Source organism: Camelus ferus, chromosome 10 (genome assembly GCF_009834535.1).
Source record: "Camelus ferus isolate YT-003-E chromosome 10, BCGSAC_Cfer_1.0, whole genome shotgun sequence".
Lineage (NCBI taxonomy): Eukaryota > Metazoa > Chordata > Mammalia > Artiodactyla > Camelidae > Camelus > Camelus ferus.
The window spans coordinates 53,940,140-53,960,291 of NC_045705.1; the positions used below are offsets into that span (position 1 = coordinate 53,940,140).

The 20,152-nt window shown below is 35.7% G+C and overlaps 2 protein-coding genes across 2 annotated transcripts; one reads left to right on the forward strand and one right to left on the reverse strand.

Annotated features, from left to right (window-relative positions):
- Nucleotides 1-1,905: 1,905 nt before the first annotated feature.
- On the forward strand, nt 1,906-6,025 carry LOC102523916 (olfactory receptor 10Z1). The gene is made up of 3 exons (XM_006180857.2): nt 1,906-1,973; nt 4,793-4,884; nt 5,172-6,025. The coding sequence occupies exons 1-3, from the start codon at nt 1,906-1,908 to the stop codon at nt 6,023-6,025; spliced, it is 1,014 nt and encodes a 337-aa protein (XP_006180919.2).
- Nucleotides 6,026-15,143: 9,118 nt separating this feature from the next.
- LOC102517112 (olfactory receptor 478) lies at nt 15,144-16,085 on the reverse strand. Its single transcript, XM_032490459.1, has one exon. The coding sequence runs from the start codon at nt 16,083-16,085 to the stop codon at nt 15,144-15,146; it is 942 nt and encodes a 313-aa protein (XP_032346350.1).
- Between the last annotated feature and the right edge of the window lie 4,067 nt (nt 16,086-20,152).

Genomic DNA, 20,152 nt, shown 5'->3' on the forward strand with positions numbered 1-20,152 from the left:
GGGTATTGGACAGATGAGTCCTGAGGGACTTGGCAAATTTTCAGAATTATAAAATAAATGATAAGGGGGAGGGTATAGCTCAAGTGGTAGAGTGCATGCTTAGCATGCACAAGGTACTGGGTTCAATCCTCAGTACCTCCTCTAAAAATAAGTAAACCTAATTACTTCCCCCCCAAAAAATTTTAATAATACAATAATAAACAAAAATTTTTAAATAAATAAAATAAGTGATATTTTGCAGGAAGTAAAATATTCCTAAGAGAATCATCCACATCCCAAAGATTTATTTTTAACAAATCGAGTTTTCATCACTTCAGTTGTTATTCAGAATTATAAGTGCAAACATCCCTCAAAATTCTCTATGGTAGGTCAGGATTTAAAAATATCTTTCATATTGATTCAGTCTTGGTGGACTGTATATTTCCAGAAACTTATTAAATGTTAACCACTTCATATAAAAATATAAAAAAACAAATTCCTTCTGTATATAAGAGGGAACTATATTCAATTTGTTGTAATAACCTTTAATGAAAATGAATATATGTGTATATATGCATGACTTGGACGTTATGCTATACACCAGAAATTGACATATCATAACTTAATTGACTATACTTCAATTTAAAAAAAAAAAAGGGAGAAAAAACATTGTTGAGGACATTACATTGGTTGATGGACCCATGAAGCACAAGATTCCTGGCATCTGAAGCGGTAGTCTCTAGATAATGGTCTCCAGTGGCCTGAGGACTCATTAAAATCTTCATGGTACTGCGATCCATCCTTAAGGAATGAAGACAACCTTTTATGTTATAGGAGACTCTAACGTCTGAGGGGACTCATGACAGGCATTCAAAAGAAAAAAGTTGCCTTAAAACTTATCCCTGAATAATGAGATACATGAAATCAGAGGAAGTATTGCAGAAAGCCACACCTGAGTTGTAAGACTGTAAGTTCTTCCTCCAGCTTAACACCTCATGCATTTAAGAGAAGAGAAAGTGATTTTCCTTCTATAAAATGTGGGCATTATGGTTTTTTTCTCTCTCTTTACAATGAATATTATTCTATGTATTCTAATAATCAAGTACTTATAGATATTGGAAAATATTAATGAAAATATGGGCACAGATAATCTAGGAATTAAGAATGTTGTCAATTCTCTGCTCCTAGTATAGCTGGCACACAGAAAACAGTACTGGGGAAGCTCTGAAGAACTACAGAGAAGAAGATGCGAAACTCGAGGCAAAGTCCATGATAGTAAAGACAGCAAGGCTTGCGAAAAACAGGGGGCTGAAAAAAATGTTATAGGTATATTGATCTCCAGTGCCTGCCAGTGTGATTGGGAAAAATGGAAATAATGTCACATCGACATAATTGTTTATCATTATTGGACTAGGATAGTATTTTAAAAAGCCCCAGAATTTACCAGAAAAATATATGAAAAGTGTATAAATCAAAAGTTCTTGACAAAAATTAAAGAGAAAGATTATGCAAAGTATATGTATCCTCATATCCTGGAGGTCTTTGTTCTTGGAGAGGCCTGCCCAGAACTTGGGGTAGGTACTGGTAGAGAGAGACATGCTGTTTTGATAAAGCTCCCCTAGAGATTATCTGATATACCTCTTAGTAGATGATCATTCTTGTAGGTCATGTATGATTTCCTTCTACAGTAAATTGGGGGTAATATCTAGCATGAGAAAATGATAGCCTCGATTTCTTAGACTCTAAGCAGCCAGTCTGGCATTTTCAGACGTTTGCTGATTTTCACCATCATAAGTTCAATTAAGACAGCATGTAGAAAACTTCTATACATGCATTCACATTGCTAGGTGACAGGATTCTTAAAACCCATTAGAGAGCAGCCAACTACCTTAGTACAAATAAAATGTATTTCAAATATACCAAAAAATGGATTATGGAGGAATTAGTAAATCTCCCAAAATAATAATCATGAGACTCCTCATGCAACGGGACAGGTAAGACCTTAAATGCCATGCTAGGGCACGTGTGGTGAGGGAGGCCTTATAAACAGCTAGCCAAGTGAGTGGGTCTTCGGACTCTCGCTGCCTTGTTGTGTGTATGATACATGTGTACTGACCGGCTGTGTCACCTTTGTCAAGTTAAGTAACTCTCTAAGCCACAGTTTCCTCACCAGAAACATGGTCATTTTAACAGCACTTATCTCTTAGTATAGCTGTGAGGGTATATGATATAGTATGACTGAAGCATGCAGTGAAGTCTAGAAGTTACTTGAATTATCTAGTTTGTAAGCAAAGGGTATCTAAAACATGTTGAAAATGAAGACATGTAGCATGATCATAAATATGGTAGAGGAAAGGTGGCAGGAGGTGAGGGACAGGTCTGGAAGAGGGAAAAAATAGATGCTGTTGCAAAAATCCACATGAATGATGGAATAGAATGCAGGTGACATTTTTTAGTTAGGATCCTGGAATCTAGAAAATGTGGACAACGAGAGAGGGTGAGGAATCAAAGTAATTCAAGTTAGGGCATGAAAACTCAATAAAAGTCTGATAAAAGTAAAATAGAGGAGGGGAAACTGAGACAGAGGGAAAATCACCTGCAAGGCACAGCAGCATGAAGGATCGTGAAGCGTTTGGAAAAAAGAGGGCACTATTGTCTGGTTTGAGTGTAGGATGGGTAAAGGGGTGTGGTGGAAACTGAGCCAGGAGCAGTGCCTAGGAATCCTTTTGTGATGAGCATCAAATATCGTGCTGGAGTATTTGGATTTCCTCTGATAAGCAGTGTGTATCTATTCACTATTTTTGACACTGTTAGTAACTTAATATAGCCTGTAGTTACAAATCTAACAACAGGTCATATTGTGGTGAATAAAATTAAAATGCAGGAGACTTATGACTAATAGCCAACTATGGAGGCACCATATACACCCTATGGGAAATAGCAGAGGTAGTAAAATAAGAGGATAAAGATGTTGGCAAACAAGCCATCTATAATTACGGAAAATGCGGAAGGAGTAAAAAATGGAGTTTGAGGGTGGCTCTCTGATATCTGTAATTAACTCAAATAGGAAATACAGGAGGAAACTCTGACGTGTGGAAAAATTTGGCCAGTTTTGTTCTGAAAATCTTGCATTGAATTATTGGAGGTAATTCCAGCCTTGGAAATGTGCCAAAGGAAACTGGGGATTCTGCTATGGCAGAGGCAGAACACTGAAGAGTCACACAAGGTAAATGATGATTGAAGCATAAGAATGGGAAAAAAAATTTTTAAGAGGTAAATAGCCTAGGGAACCATCAGTGGTAAGAGTGTGGTCAGATCTCAAAGATAAGCCATATGGGTCCTGGTTGAAGATTGCTGGGGTAGATTATTCCCACCTTAGGTTCTTTGTGTTAGCTCTGAACTGTGCCTGCAATGCTGACTCCCCTGTTCTTTACCTGTTGGTTGCTAACTGACTTTCTGTTCTCCGTTTAAGCATGTTACCTCCCCAGAAAGGGCTTTCCTGACTCCACAAACCAAAACAGTCATTCACTCTCACATTATCAGATCCTATGTGTCTGGTTACGTATTGTGTTTCCCAAGTATAAAATTGCCTGGCCCGTCACATGCATTTAGTCAATATGTATTGAACAAATTCATGACTTCTATAGTCACTTAACCACACTTTAACTTACTTTATTGTTTATAAAATCACAATGAAAATCCTAAAAACGTAGACTTAAAAGGACTACATGAGTCAGCTCTAACTGCAGCATATTGTCTGGAACATTAAAGGTATATGGTGGGTGCTGGTCACCTGGCATGACTTCTCTTGTATTCTTTGCCCATAATTACAATGCAAAGAGAAAACAGTAACCCTTCAAGCTTCGATACATTTCTTAGCCCTATAGAATAACTTCTAGCCAGTGTTTCTCTCTTTCTCTTGCACACTCCTTCATTTTCCTCCACTGATTCCTTACTATTTTTCTTTCCCATCATTTTTTAACAGTGTTTGAAGTTAAAAATTGAAATTCTATGGGATTTATTCATATCACATTTCTACCTTCACCACTTATGAGATTGGATGTTTAATGAAAAATTGAAATAGAAATATGATTGGCCAAATTGATCAGAGGAATTTGGGTTTATTCCATTGAGGTCTGCACTTCAAAGCAAACCACATAACAAGTACACCTGCTACAAAATGTCCTGGAGGTTTTGCTAAAAAAATCCAAAATTTGATTAAAACATTATGACCAGAATATGCCATTCTAAATGAAATGGTATCTTCAAAATTATTTTAACTCAATGCTAGTCCATTAATATATTAGGCATTTGAAAAAAGACCTTCAATGAGAAATTAAGAACTTATAATTATTGATATGTATTAAGAACTAATGATATTTTAAATCTCAAGCTTTAATTATTACCATGGATAGGAACCCAGTACAAGTTACATGTTAAATTCATTTGTGTGGTCAGGTCATGGCCACAGTTATTACTTTTGGAGCCACTGCAGGGTGAAACACTGATAAAAAGAAGATTTCATTGAAGGAAAAGTCAAAGCTCTTTTGGAAAATTTCACTGATCTGCCTAATTTTTTTAAAAAATGTTATATTTATTTTAAGTGATTGGATTATTTTATTCATTCAGTCAGTAGTTTATGAAATACCCCTAAGTACCAGGTTACCATTTTGTCTCAAAGAGGATTTGAAAAATGTAGCATCACAAAATCCAGTGGGTGAGAACAAAGCAAATTTATTCATGTTTCCCTCTTACATGCAGATGCTGATTGGAAAAGAGAGAAATAAGAATGCTTTTGTGAGTATAATCCAAGGAGATATTTGGGCCGACTGTATGTCATTTATATAGATTTTCATACCAGAATCATTCTCCTCACTCTGATTCCTGAACTTGACTTCAGTCAAGTGCACTTAGCATTAATTTCTTAGGCTTTCCCATGAAGAGCTGCCTTCAACTTCCCAGGGCCCTTTTATTAAAGTCTTGGTGACATTGGTACATAAGGATATTTTATAACCATCTCAGAGTCTTAACTTCAGGAACCCTGCACATTTGGAAGAGAGTTGCCGCGTGCACCAGGAGGATGGGCAATCACACCACAGTGAGCACCTTCATTCTGTGGGGATTTTCCAGTTTCCCAGACCTGCAGATTCTCCTCTTTGTGATGATTTTCTTCTCCCATGCGACCATCCTCACTGCAAATGTGTCCATAATGGTGGCCATCAGGCTCACTCGCCACCTGCACACCCCCATGTACTTTTTCCTCTGTAGTCTGGCCTTTTCAGAAACCTGTACCACTATGGTAATCATCCCCCGCATGTTAGTGGATTTACTATCAGATAGTAAGACCATCTCTCTTCCTGAGTGTGCCACACAGATGTTCTTCTTCTTTGGCTTGTCAAGCAGTAACTGCTTCATCATGGCTGCCATGTCCTATGACCGTTACACTGCTATTCACAGCCCGCTGCACTACCCCGTCTTGATGACCCGGAAGATCTGCTTTCAGCTGATGACGGCCTCCTGGGTGGTTGGGTGTCTGGTTTCTCTGTGCATCGTCATCATGGTATTCAACTTGTCTTTCTGTGACTCCAACATCATCCAGCACTTCTTTTGCGACATCTCACCTGTGGTCTGCCTGGCTTGTGACTATACGCCCTATCATGAAATGGCTATATTTATGCTCTCTGCCTTTGTGCTGGTGGGCAGCTTTATTTTAATTATGATTTCCTATGTCTTCATTGGGTCCATCATTATGAAGATGCCTTCTGCCAAGGGGAGGTATAAGGCCTTCTCAACTTGCTCCTCCCACCTCACTGTGGTGTGCATGCACTACGGATTTGCTGGTTTTATCTACTTGAGGCCCAAGGACAGTGGCTCATTCGGGGAAGATATGCTGAGGGCTGTGACCTACACAGTGCTGACACCTCTGCTTAATCCCATTGTTTACAGTCTAAGAAACGAAGAAATGCAGATAGCCTTAAGGAAGGTACTAGACAGTACACACAGGTTCATCCCTCAGATGGTAAATAAACGGACCCTGAACATTTAAAAATTACAGATTGCTGGAAAATGAAAGTGGAAAAAGTGGAGTACTTTTGATAAAAATCATCACTTTGTGTACAAAGCATTTAAAGTATTACTGAATTACCTGATATACCTGTACTTGGGATACAGTTTTAAAATAGTTTAAAATATATGTATGTGTGCATGATTCAAAACATGTTTGTAACACAGTATTTTCATGATAGTAGCTGGATGAATCTTTATGTCTATGGATTTTAGTTTTAGTGTCAATTCCCAGAAGTTTTTGACTAACCCTATATCTTGACTATTCTCTCCTACTTTTTCTAAGGGTTTATAGCTTATAGTTCTATATTTCACATTGCCCTTCCTGATCTACTTTGAGTAAATTCTCATACCAGGTCTGATGTTTAGGTTGAGGTAGTTCCACCCTCCATGGATATCCAATTGCTCTAGAACCCTTTGCTGAAAAACCTTCCTTCTTTCATTGGATTGCTTCTGCATCTTAAAAAAAAAAAAAAAGTTTGGCATACTTGTAGGTCTTTCTCAAGGTTTTCTAGTCAGTTTCATTGATCTATGTACCTATTCTTCTACCAGTACCGCAGTGGCCTGATGACTGAAGCTTTATAATAAGTCTTAATGTCAGGTAGAGTGATTTCTCCTACTTCATTCTTTTCTTTCAAAAATTTTAAATATATCTAAGACCTTTTTCTTTAGTAACATAAACAATCAGTGCTGTAAATTTCCCTCTCAACACTGCTTTAACTGAATCTCACATTTTTGGTATGCTTTTATTTTTTTCATTTTGTTCTATATTTTAAATTACTGGAGTTCCAAGTTTTCTTTTTTATCATTTACATTCTGTTTAGAGAATTTCCTTTAGCCATTTCTTAAAAGTAGATTTGTTGGGAAAAAAATTCTTTAAGCGTTCCTTCATCTGAAATGTTCACTTTCATTTCTGGAAACTATTTCTGCAAATTAGAATTTATGTTTGACTGTTCCTTAGTTTTTGGACTTGAAAAATATGCTACTACCTTCTGGCCTTCATGGTTTCAGGTGAGAAATTTTGTCTTTCATATTGCTTTTTATAATAAGTAATGTGTACTTCCTTCTTAAATGCTTGTAAGATTTTTCTTTCTGTTTAATTTTCAGAACTTTCTATGTGTCTCTTATAAATTTCTTTGGGTTTATCCTGTTTGAGGTTTGCTCAGCCTCCTGCATCTATAGCTCTATGTCTTTCATGAAATTTAGAAATTTATCAGACTTCATGTCTTTAAGTATTAGTACTTCTTTCTTTCCCCTCTCTTTCTGAGATTCCCAAAATGTGAATGTTAACTGGTTATTTTCTTATAGATCCATGTAGATCTGATTTTTTCCCCCAAATCTATTTTCTTTTTGTTTAGATCAGTTATTTCTATTCTTCCTTATTCAAGTTCACTGGATCTATCATCTGTCATCTCCACTAGACTATTGAGCCCATCCTGCAAGTTGTTTGATTTTTTTTAAACTTCAGTGTTTGTATTTTTTCAGTTATATCATGTTCACATTATTATTTTTTATAATTTCTATTTTTTGCTGAAATTTTCTATTCTTTTTCATTTGTCTCAAGAGAATTAATAATTGCTTGTTGAAGCATTTGTTTAGTGGCTATTTTAAATCCTTGCCAGATGATTTCAGCATCTGATTTATCTTGAGGTTGACATATACTGCTTTATCTCATTGAAGTTTTTATTTTTATGGTTCTTGGTATGATAAATGATTTTGTATTATATTGTAGACATTTCGGATATTATATTAAGAGGCTCTGGATCATGTTCCATCACTTTTTAGGAAGAAGTCCCCTTATTGAGGTGTTGCTGTAACAACTAGGCCAGTACATACGTTTAGCTTCCTGCTGAGAACTACCGACACAGCTTTGGCAAAAATGGAGTGCTGACTGGCCTTGCCTCCTTGCCTATGAATGAGGTAAAGGTTCAGCTCCCTTTCTGTCCTGTTGTCTCTTTCCGAGTGACAGTGTATCACCAAGTTGCATTCATTTGTTCTTTCAAACAATCAAAAATTATGTTGAGTTATTCTTGTATTACATAGGCAGTTGGAAATATAAGTAACAAGCATCCAGTATCTCTGCCTTCATAGGATTTATCTTACACCACAGGAGATATGATAAAACTAACAAGTTAGTTAGTAATTCAGGCTATTCGAAGGGGATAGTGCTATAGAGAAAGAAAAAGCAGAAAGAGTAACGGAGGTTAACGTGCCAGGGCAGGAAGTGTTGGTGCAGGCCTCATTAGGAAGTTAACATCTGAGCAAAGGTGCAGTAGGTGAGGACTCTTCCTGTCAAATATAGTGTTAGCTGTGTACATTTGTGCAAGTCTGATCTTCTATTCACATTCATATAATTTGCCTTTAAGGCTTTTGTTCCAATTATGGCAGGTTCGGTAATTTGTATCCCTTGGTGAGCACAACCAAAACAGATGATAAAATGTTCAAGTTATCTTAAATATCACATTAGATGTTATAGGATAATACAGAATTGCTTCCTAAGGAACTGTGAGAACTCAGAGTAGTAAACCTAACATTCACAAATGATTCAGTAATGAGAGAATTTGGCCAGAAAGGAGTGTTATTACTAAACTGGGCTTGGATCTAGTTAGTGTATTTTGGGATGGGAGAAGAATGACTCAAAGCCTAGGACATGTCCAAATGATCATGCTGATTGATACAACTCACATATGTCGTCAGGATAAGTAGAAACCTGTACTGACCAGGTTTTGCATAGATGTGTAGCTCTGGAGATCTAGAGAGTCTCAAGCCTTGAACTTGGAGATAAGATGGTCAAGGACAGACTGTGCCTTAGGGTGAACCGAATAAGGAAACAAACAACTCAAGCTTCAATGATTCCCACCAAAATTATTAAAATACAATAACCCACACACAGTGAAAAATGATGGCCAGCACAAAGGAAACAAGATACCAAAAATATCGTGGGAGCCAGTGGAAACAACAGACAACAGAAATATAATCATTAAGATTTAAGATATGGGGATTAATAGACTATAATAGTAGTTTATTTAAAAGGAAAAAAGACAATTTGAAAAAATATATAATCACCAAAACCCCAAAATAATCACTAAATAGTACGCAAAACAACTATATGGAACTTCGTAAGTGAGAAGTTCATCATGCCAGCGTGTGTACCATGCATTTCTCTTTGGCAAACATAATCCTCACAGGTCTTTACATTGGATCCCAAGAGACAGCACAGGCAGAGGAGCCATCCTATCTGAGAAGCTTCAAGATCATAACTGAGACCATTGTATCTCATAATCAGGGTCCCTGCAAGCATTTTTTCCAGTTATCACAATCACTGCACTCAGGGAAGCAAGATAATATGAAGAATATATTTATTCTTTACATCCTCCCAGTCCAGATGCATTTTGCAATTGAAGAATCATTTTTTTTTATGATCAATGTTGCCTGTAACACAGCTGACATTCCAATTTTATCAGGATTTAGAGGAAAGTTCACAAAGGTTAACTTGAAACTAGGAAACCACAATCACAATCAAGTAAAAGTACATTTCTATTAACTCCCAGTGATTCCTTCTGCCCCTTGGCAATCCATTTTCCTCTGTGCCCCTGGCTAAAGGCAACTACTAATTTGCTTTTCAGTTATACAGATTAGTTTTCTTTTTCTGTAAATTTATAAAATGCAAGTCATAGAGTATGTGCTCTGTTGTAAATGACTTCTTTCCCTCAGCATAATTGTTTTGAGATTCATTATAATGTAGATTAGCAGTTTATTTCTTTTTATTTGCAAATAGTATTGCATTGAATAGATGTACCAGTTATTTTGATCCCCTCACCAGTTGGTGGGAGTTGTTTTCAGTTTCCAGCTGTTGTGAATGAAACTGCTATGAACACTTGAGTTATTTCTGTGTGGATATATTTTCCCATTTGTCTTAGATAATTACAGTGAGATTGCTGGAGATACGGTGTTTATTTTTAAGAAACTCAAAACAATTTGCCAAAGTGAATATATTTATTGTTTTATGTTCCCATTTGCAATGTTGAGAATTCTAATTGTTTCAAAATCTTGCCCACATTGAGTATTATTTGTCTTTAAATTTACCATTTAATGGGTGTGTAGTGGTATCTGCCCATGCTTTTAGTTTGAATTTTGATATAGTCCAATTTCTTAATCTTTTAATTTATGCATTTGCTTTTGGTGTTGTCTAAGAACTCTTCACCTAACCCTCGTTACGAATAGTTCTTCTGTTTTCTTCTGAAAGGTCTTATACGTCACATTTTGGTTAGTGATCCATTTTGAGTGTATTTTTGTATAAGACGTGAGGTTTAGGTTTGTGTATTTAGTTTGTTTGTTTTTGCCTATGAAAGTCGAATTATTACAACACCATATTTTGAAAAGACTATCCTTTCTCTAGTGAATTGCTTTTTCACCTTTGTTTAAAATCAGTTGGCTATATGTGTGTGGACCTATTTCTGCATTCTATTCTGCTTCATTGATCTATTTGTTCACCACGCCCAGTACACTAGTAGTACACTGTCTTGACAACTGTTGATATGTAGTGAGTCTTAAATTCAGATTGTGTCATTCCTTTTTTTAAAAAAAAAAAATTGGGGAAAAAGAATTGGGGGCATTCCTTTGCCTTCCATTTAAATTTAAAATTAGATTGTAGCAATAAAAAATCATGTTGGAATTTTCATAATAATTGCATTAAACCTACGGATCAATCGGGGAAGAACTGATATCTTTATTGTTGAGCCATCAAGTTCATGGACATGCTACTCCTCTCCACTTACTGAGATCTTTGATTTTTTTCATTAGCATTTTATAGTTTTCAGCATGAAGTCTTTCACTATTAGGTACAATATTAGTTGAGTGATTTGCTCCAAACTTCAGAGCAAGAGTAGGATATGGACTGTCATTCACCATCCCTCCTTTTTAAACATTGTTTCAGGTACTGGCTAGAACCACAGAAAATAAAAATAAAACCAAAACCTGAAAGTGTACATAACCTGGGGACCCATAACTTGCAATTGGTGTCTGAAAGGAGGGCTGCCTTTTGGAACTGAGCCCTTAAACCTGTGAAGTCTGACACTACCTTCAGGTAGTTAGTATCACAACTGAATTAAAGAATAGGGCATCAAATTGATGTCCAGGTATTTAGAACATATTAGTTTTCCATGTGGTTGGTATGGAGGGCAAAAATACCACTTTTGGTGTCAGAAGTTTTGTGATTAGAGAAAAAGTTTTCCTTTACGCATTATTTAATGTCATTTAATTTATCCGTGTTGCCTTTTTAGTCCTGTTCTGCTTTTCCACTTGGAGTTTCAATAATATTACAGATACTCTACATTTTTATTTAGCAGTACTATAAATATATTCCATTTTGTTAGTTTTAAAATTATGTCTCCCAAGCCTCACTTCTTTCAGCCCATTACATTGTGGTAAGAAGTTTTATGATCGAAGTCTCACTTTCCGATGCTTTAAATAGTTACTCCAGTATTTTCTTTAGGTTGGAAGTTCCTGTACTCCAGAAAATCTCTCCACACCATTCATTTGTATGTCCTTTTTGTGTGGAAGGATTTACATACTAATTAAATTTTTTTGATGGTTAAATTGTTCTTCAGGTTTACTTTTTCAGTTTGAGTTAATTTGATTAATTTTATTGTTCTAGATATCCTGGTTTACCTAAGTTATCAAAATTTTACATAGAATGATTCATAATTACTGTTATAGTCTGGTCAATATCTTTTACCTTTCCTGTATTGGTTATTTGTACTTTCTTTTAAAAATTTTTTATAAGTCCAATACAAATCACTATAAAAAAGCAAATATTTGGCAATATTAATCCTCTTCATTGTGTGTTGATTTTCTATTTGATTAATTTCTGCTGTTTATTTTATAATTCTTTCCCTTCTACGACCCTGGGTTTTATATTAATAATCTTTTCTACCTATGGAAATGAATGGAAACATTATTCATTCTTAACTATTTTGTCTTTTCTAGTATTTCTAGCATTAGGTTCCTTTTAAAATCTTCTGTACCTGTAGCATAAGATTTTATATGCAATTTTTCTTATGATTCAGTTGTTTTCTAATTTTTATTTGATTTTTTCCTATGATCTGTTGGACACTAATTTGCATACTAATTCATTTCCAAATATGTAGATGTTTTTGTACTTACCTTTTTGTTATTGATTTCTAGTTTTATTGCACTATATTTAAAAAAGGGACTTTTCCTAAGCTACCAGATGTTTCCATTAACTAAGATGGTTAACATGCGCCAATAACCTGTATGTAGAAATGCCATATAACTCTTATAAAAACTATCAAGTCCAACCAAAAAAACATACAGTTTTGTTAAACTTATCAACACAGGCTCATTTGTAAATAAATATGTAGTTTTGGCAAAGGACTTGAGAGCTTTGGGAAAGAAAAACTAGATTGCCAAAGAGTGGTAGTACATCTTTTATAAAATCCAAAGTTGCTTTATAACTTCTTTGAGAAATTTTTATGTGGCACACAAGTTCTTTATATTTGGCCTGTGATCTTGTACAGACTCCTAAACAGTGCCTTTGTTCAGAATTCTATATAGACACGACATGGCATTTAAGATCCTAGATGTCATGTATCATTCTCTTTACAGTAAAGGTTAACAAAATCCTTTGACTTCTCTAAGGACGCAGTTGACGTTTGTGAACTTTTTCTTTCCCCTAAGTCCTGAGAGAAACGGAATGCCACCTGTGTTACATACAACCTTGAATGTAACAAAAATGATTCTTTAATTTGTAAAATGCATCTGGAGGTGAGGACATAAAGAATAAATAGAGTCTATGCGTTTATGCTTTCTCTGAGTGCAGTGATTCTGATAACCAGAAGCAGTGCTTGCAGGGGCCCTGAAACTATATCTGGCAGCATTATGAGATATAATGGTCCCACTTTTGATCATGACACTTCTGAGGTAGGATGGCTTCTCTGCCTGTGCTGTCTCTTGGGATCCACTATGAAGACCTGTGAGGATTATGCTTACCAAAGAGAAATCCCTGGTATACACTCTGGCATGGTGAATTTTTCACTTATGACGTTCTGTATGGTTGTTTTGCATACTATTTAGTCATTATTTTTGGTTTTCTGCAATTATATATATTTTCAAATTGTCTTTTATCTTTTTAAATGAAGTACTAGTATAGTCTGTCTATTAATTCCCACATCTTAAATCTTAATGATTTTATACCTGTTGTCTGTTGTTTCCATGGCTCCCACAATATGCTTGGTATCTTGTTTCCTTTGTTCTTTTTTTTTTTTTCACTGTGTGTGGGTTATTGTATTTTAATAATTTTGGTGGGAAAAAAAAGTGAGGCTTGAGTTGTTTGTTTCCTAATTCAGTTCACCCTCAGGCACCATCTGTCCTTGACTATCTTATATCCAAGTTCAAGGCTTGAGACTGTCTAGATCTTCAGGGCTGCCCATCCATGCAGAACTTGGTCACTGCGGGTTTCTGCTTATCCTGAGGACATATGCGAGGTGCATCAATCAGCATTCTCACCTAGATTTTGACTCATCCTTCTCCCATCCCAAAGAACACTAGATCTAGGACCAGTTTGGTAACAGTTCTTTCCGGCCAGTCAAATTCTCTCATTAGTACTGAGGCGTTTGTGAGTGTTAGGTTTACTACTCTGGGTTCTCACAGTTCCTTAGGAAGCAATTCTGTATTATCCTATAACATCTAATGTGATATTTAAGATAACTTGAACATTTTATCATCTGTTTTGGTTGTGCTCACTATGGGATACAAATTACCAAACCTGCCACAATTGGAAAAGAAGGCCCAAAGTTTGATGGTATGCATGTGAGTGGAAGATTAGACTTGCACAAATGTGCACAGGTAGCACGATATTCGACAGGAAGTGTCCTCACCTCCTGCATCATTTCTCAGAATCTTCCCAGTGAGGCCTCCACTGACACTTCCTGTCTGGCATGTTAATCTCCATTACTCTTTCTGCTTTTTCTTTCTCCATTGCACTATCCCTGTCGAATAGTCTGAATCACTGACTTGTTGGTTTTATTGTCCTCTTATGCTGTAAGATAAATTTTGTGAGGGCAGATATTTTGGATACTTGTCACTTAAATATTTCCAATGGCCTAAGACTGTCTCTGGAATGTAAGAATAATTCAGTAAAATTTTTGAATATATAAAAGAACAAATGAATGCATGAGATGATGAACGCCTCATGAGTCTGTCAACAAAAAGACAGAATTTGTGTCTGAAACATTAAAGAGTCGACAGAAAAGGTCAATACATGTGTTTGTCATCAGCATATTAAAGGTTGATTTAGCCTTTCCAGAGGGCAGTCAAAAGTTCAGGGAAGAGACATTGCTGTCCCTTTCAGCTTCAAGAGTAGGATGTAGGCCTGATCATGACCAATTCACTCTAAGAGTTTGTTCCACTCAGTCCCTGAGGAGTTTAGGGACCTACTTATTCCCACAGAGAAGTCATCTCTGGACCTGACAGATTTCACAGATCAGTCAGGGATATCTTACCCTGTTCTTCTCTGGGGATCCTCTGTATGGTGACTGGAGCTAGAGACCAGGAACACAGGCCAGAACTTACAGGTTTATAAAGTCCATCCTCAGCAGACAACCTTCCTGCAAGACTATCTCCAGAACCCTTCTACATGATTCTACTTTGTCATTTCCACTCAGAATGTCATCAGTCAAAACTATAGTTATCATACTCATTACAGGATAAAGTTGAAAATGGAAATAGTATTAAAGGTTTAGAGGTACAATAATCTTAATATATGGCAGAGTACAATTTTGCAAAAAAAAAATGTACATGACATTTTAAAGCAATTTTCATCAGTTTAAAATATTTTTTCATGGTACCAATTTGTTTTTCTCAGTTATAAATATTATTTAATCTTATTGAATAAAGCTCACTCTGGATCTCTGACTTAAAATTTGATATCTGAAAATCCACCCCTCCCTACATTTACTAAAAAACTGCACCCTGGCTAATGACGTTGGATGGATACATTTAAACCACAGACACTCAACTTCCTCTTTTTATTATATTTATGGCGTATTATTATATCAAACCCTATGAAATAAGTGGCTTCACTAAGAAAGCATTTTTCCAAGCTCTCTCTTCAGAGCCCCCTTAATCTCACTGTTCCTCAGACTGTAGATGAGGGGGTTCAACATGGGGATCACCACCATGTAGAACACAGACACCACCTTGTTCTGGTCAGTTGAGTAGCTGGACTTGGGCATCACATAAATGAATGTGATGGTGCCAAAGAACAGAGTGACCACTGTGAGGTGGGATGTGCAGGTGGAGAAGGCCTTATGGCGCCCCTCAGTGGAGTACATCTTCAGGATAGTGATGAGGATGTAGATGTAGGAGATGGCTATGACAGTCACTGTGACCACAATGATGAAGCCAGCCGTAAATGAGGGCACAGTTGTGGGGATACTGATGTCAGAACAGGAGAGTTCAACCAAAGGAGCAAAATCACAGAAAAAATGATTGACTCGATTTGCTCCACAGAAGAGTAAAAAATAGAAGGAAATAGTAAAGGAGGAAGCATTGAGAAAACCACCAATATAAGCCACTGTAAGTAACTGAACACAGACTTGTGTGGACATTTTGGTGGAATAAAGCAGTGGGTTGCAGATTGCCATGAAGCGATCATATGCCATGGCAGCCAGAATGAAGCACTCAGTTGACCCAAAGAAAACGACGGAACCAAGCTGAATGGCACATCCAGGATAGGAGATGGTATTTGTCTCCACCAGGAAGTTTACAAGCATATTGGGTGTAACAGAAGATGAATAGCCCATGTCAGCAAAGGCCAAGTGGCTCAGGAAAAAATACATAGGATGGTGGAGCTGAGAAGAGATTCTGATAAGAATGATTGTGCTGAGATTGCCAGATATGGTCACCAGGTAGATAGATAGGATGATCATGAAGAGGATGATTCGAAGGACTGGGTCATTTGTTAAGCCCAGTAGAATGAACTCTGTCACTGCAGTGTGGTTCCCATCTCCCAGGGAATCCATGGTGTAACATAGCTATTACCATAACGAACCTGTGACAGAAAAGTGCATTAAAGAAGTTATAAATTTGATAATTTCATTTTCTATAACACATATGAGAAGTGATTACAAATAAAGATATCCAAGAATTGATCCATATTTACATGCAATTATGAGTCTATCTCTATTTTTAAAATTACTTTTAGCAGGAATGCCTGAAAACTTCCTTGAAATGGTGTCTTCTACTTTTTTTTTATTATGTTGTTTCCAAATATGCACTTAAAGTGGCTATAAAGTGAAGAAATAATATAGGACAGTTGAGAATAGCAAAAAAGACCAGTAAGTATTATAATAAAAAAATAAGAAATGTGTTGTTTTATAATAGACTTGAATAATAACTAACCATTACTTTATCATTACTAAATTATAAGGTTAAAATTTTTATATTTATATATTTACAATTTAATGTATCTACATAGTCTATGCTTATAATTTAGTCTATATTTATAGTGTAATTAGTATATATATATTTAATGTGTATAGAGAGAGAGACTATTTTTTCATAAAATGATATTAATTACTTTCATTATTTTATAAGTGAGTAAACTGAGTCTGAGGAGGTTATGTAAGCTTCACAATATTGTGTAGTAATTGGTAGAGTAAGAATATGAATGAAGCCCAGGAAAGTCTGACTACCCATTTCTTTAGTAACTATGCAGTAAGTAATACTGACCATGAAGTCTGGGACACCTTGCAGTGGGTGGATAACAAATTACCCTTCAAGCCTTCTGGTAGTTACGTATAAAAGAGAAACCTAGTTTATTACAGATTTTACAATATCTATCAGTTTAAAAATTTTTTAAGGGTGAAATAAAAGTGTTCTTGATACCGATAATAGAAATGAATTTTGAATTATGGTTGTGAATGAAGTTACTGGTAAATTTACTGGATTTTTTTGATTAAAATATTGTTTTATCAAGTAGCTTGAGATACTGATGTAATTTCTATGCAAGAAGCATGACGGATATTTAGTACATAATTAAAGTACTTTTATTCAGACAAATCAAATCACTTCCTACTTTAACAATGTTTTCTAATTGGATTTTTGTAGAGGGAAATACTATTTTCAACATAATATGTAGCTGAATAAAATGTGGCTTAAAACTTAAGAAGGATCACCCACATAGTGGTCCTCATCTCCAAATTTTCTGACTTATATTTTGAGCTTTACATACTCTGTTTCCTCTTGAAGCTAAAGCATCAGACCCATAAACAAAGTAAGTTTTTTTCAAAGATATTTACAGTATCTTTCAATTTTAAAATCTTCAATTTAAACCTTTAATTTTTAAACACGAATAAATGCCCAAAGCATCTCTGCTAATAAATATATTAGCATTAGCTTGTAGTGCTGAGTTTGGAGTATGTTAAAAAGCCATATGAGTTTCCATCTTGTGGGAAGGTAAATATGGAATACTTGACATAGACTGTGCCTGTTTATTCACAAAAAATTGATGGTGAAAACAGCAGTTCAACTAAAGTTGCTTACTAACTGCTTGATTACATTGGCCCTTTTTCCCAACTATAACTTTGAGTACAGCTGTAACTTCAGGGAGTAGAGTGTTCCAAAATGGTAAATGAAAATCAATACATCAAATTCATTAACAAAAGCTAAAATCTTACCTCCTGGAATAAGAACTCATTCATCTGTAACAAATCTTGATGATTGTGGTTATAAAGCTATCTTTAATTTTTGTTTGCCTTTGGGGATAAATCTCTGAAGATTCTAGAGATTCGAATGTGAATTCAAAAGCAATGTGGGACATCATTATGTTCTATAGTGGATATTGAGCAGCTCAATTCACACACAGAAACAACTAATCTTTTAAGAGTCTGTCAGATCTCCTGGGAGTTTGAAATTTGTAGATACTGACAGGCATATGTAGAATAGATAAACAAGATTATACTGTATAGCACAGGGAAATATATACAAGATCTTGTGGTACCTCACAGTGAAAAAGAATGCAACGATGAATATATGTATCCTCATGTATAATTGAAAATTTGTGCTCTACACTGGAAATTGACACAACATTGTAAACTGACTATAACTCAATTAAAAAAACTATTTAAAGAATGAAAGCTGAGTTGAAGATAGCAAGAAAGAAAAGTTAAAGCAGACATGTCGAGTTCAAAATAAACATTTTCCTTTTAACTTTAAAAAAAAGTCTGTCAATTCTCAAGTGGTCAGTTTATTCTTTTGCTTCTGACTAGGTGTTTATACTTATGTCTATAGCCTTCATTTAATAATTATCAAAAACTATAATATAATAAATTATCTTAGACATAAATATTGGTTCCAAGTTTTCTTTGATATTTCTGATTAAGAAATAGTACTAAATATCAGATACAAAAAAATAACCTTAGATTTATCCATTCAATATGTGTTTATGGATAAGTATTTTATATTGGTATTTGTAAGGCATACCAATAATTACTTTGGGCAAATAGGTGGTGGAGATTGATGTGAAGTTGAATTTTAAATAAAAAATTTTAGACAGGTACATTAATTATCATATCAAAAGTAAGAAAGTAAAAGCCTTGAAAGTCATATAGAGAACTACAAAGTAAAAACAGGTTTGGATGACCCCTGGGCCATGCAGCCAGAACCCAGGACCTGCCTGCCAGTGGTCTGAAGCATCCCACATTCTCCTGGACCCGAATTTCTCCCACCAGTGATTCAGCACTAGCCTTGTGGCCCCCTTATGTTTCTGTGGCCAGCTGCCTCATGACCTGGCCCCACCAACCAGCAGCCAGCAGCTCCTGCACAAGGCAGGGCCTGGCAGCCAACCAGGCTGAGGGCCAATGAAGCCTACCAGACTGCCCAGAATAGTCAGCCTACCACAATAGGACCCAGGCAACCTGTACAGATGCCACTCCTAGAGCATATAACTCTGGTGACAAGAAGGGAGTGTGCTGCAGGATTACATAGGACATCTTATACAAAAGGCCACTTTTTCAAGGTCAGGAAATGTAACCAACCTACCAAACACATAGAAATAAAAACATAGGCAAAATGAGATGACAGAGGAACACATTTCAAATGAAGGAAAAAGATAAAACCCCAGAAGAAGAACTAAGCTAAATGAAGGTAGGCAATCTGTAATGATTGTAAAGATGATCAAAGAACTCAGAAAATGAATGGATGCACAGAATGAGAAGTTAAAAGTTTTTAACAAAGAGTTAGAAAACATAAAGACAACCAAACAGAGATGAAGACTACAATAGCTGAGATGAAAAATACACTGGAAGGAATCAATAGTAAATGAAATGATACAGAGGAACAGGTCAGTGAACTAGAAGACAGAGTAGTGGAAATCACAGCTGCTGAACAGAAAGAAGGAAAAAGAATGAAAAGAAATGAGGAAAGTTGAGGAGTCCTCTGGGGCAACATTGAGTGCACTAATATTCATATTATAGGGGTCCCAGAGAGAAAAAAGAACGGTGCTGAGAGATAAAATAACCCTGAGGGAATCATCTACATCCCAAGATTTTTTTTTTAACACATTGATTTTCCAACATTTAAATTGTTATTCAGAATTATAAGTGCAAACATCATAGAAAATTCTTTATCATATTAGAATTTTAAAATATTTTTGACGCCATCACGTTGGGTGATAGATTGACAGGGCACGAGACTCCTGATATCTAAAGCAATAGTCTCAAAATAATGGTTTCCGTGGGCCAGAGGACCCTCATTAAAATCTTTATGGTATTGAGCTCCATCCTTAAGGAGTGAAGAACACACAACCTTTTATATTAGGAAGACTAGTGTCAGAGGGGACTCATTACAAGCATTCAAGAGAAAAAATTACTGTAAAACTTATCCCTGTATTATGAAATGCATGAAATCACAGGAAGTATTGCAGAAAGCTAAATCTAGTCTTATGATTCCAAGTTCTTCCTTCAGCTTAATACCTTATGAATTTAAGAGAATAGAAAGTGATTTTCCTTCTTTAGAAAGTGAGAATTATCCTCTTTACAATTAATATTATCTTATGTCTTCTAATAATCTAGTACCTGTAGATGTTAAT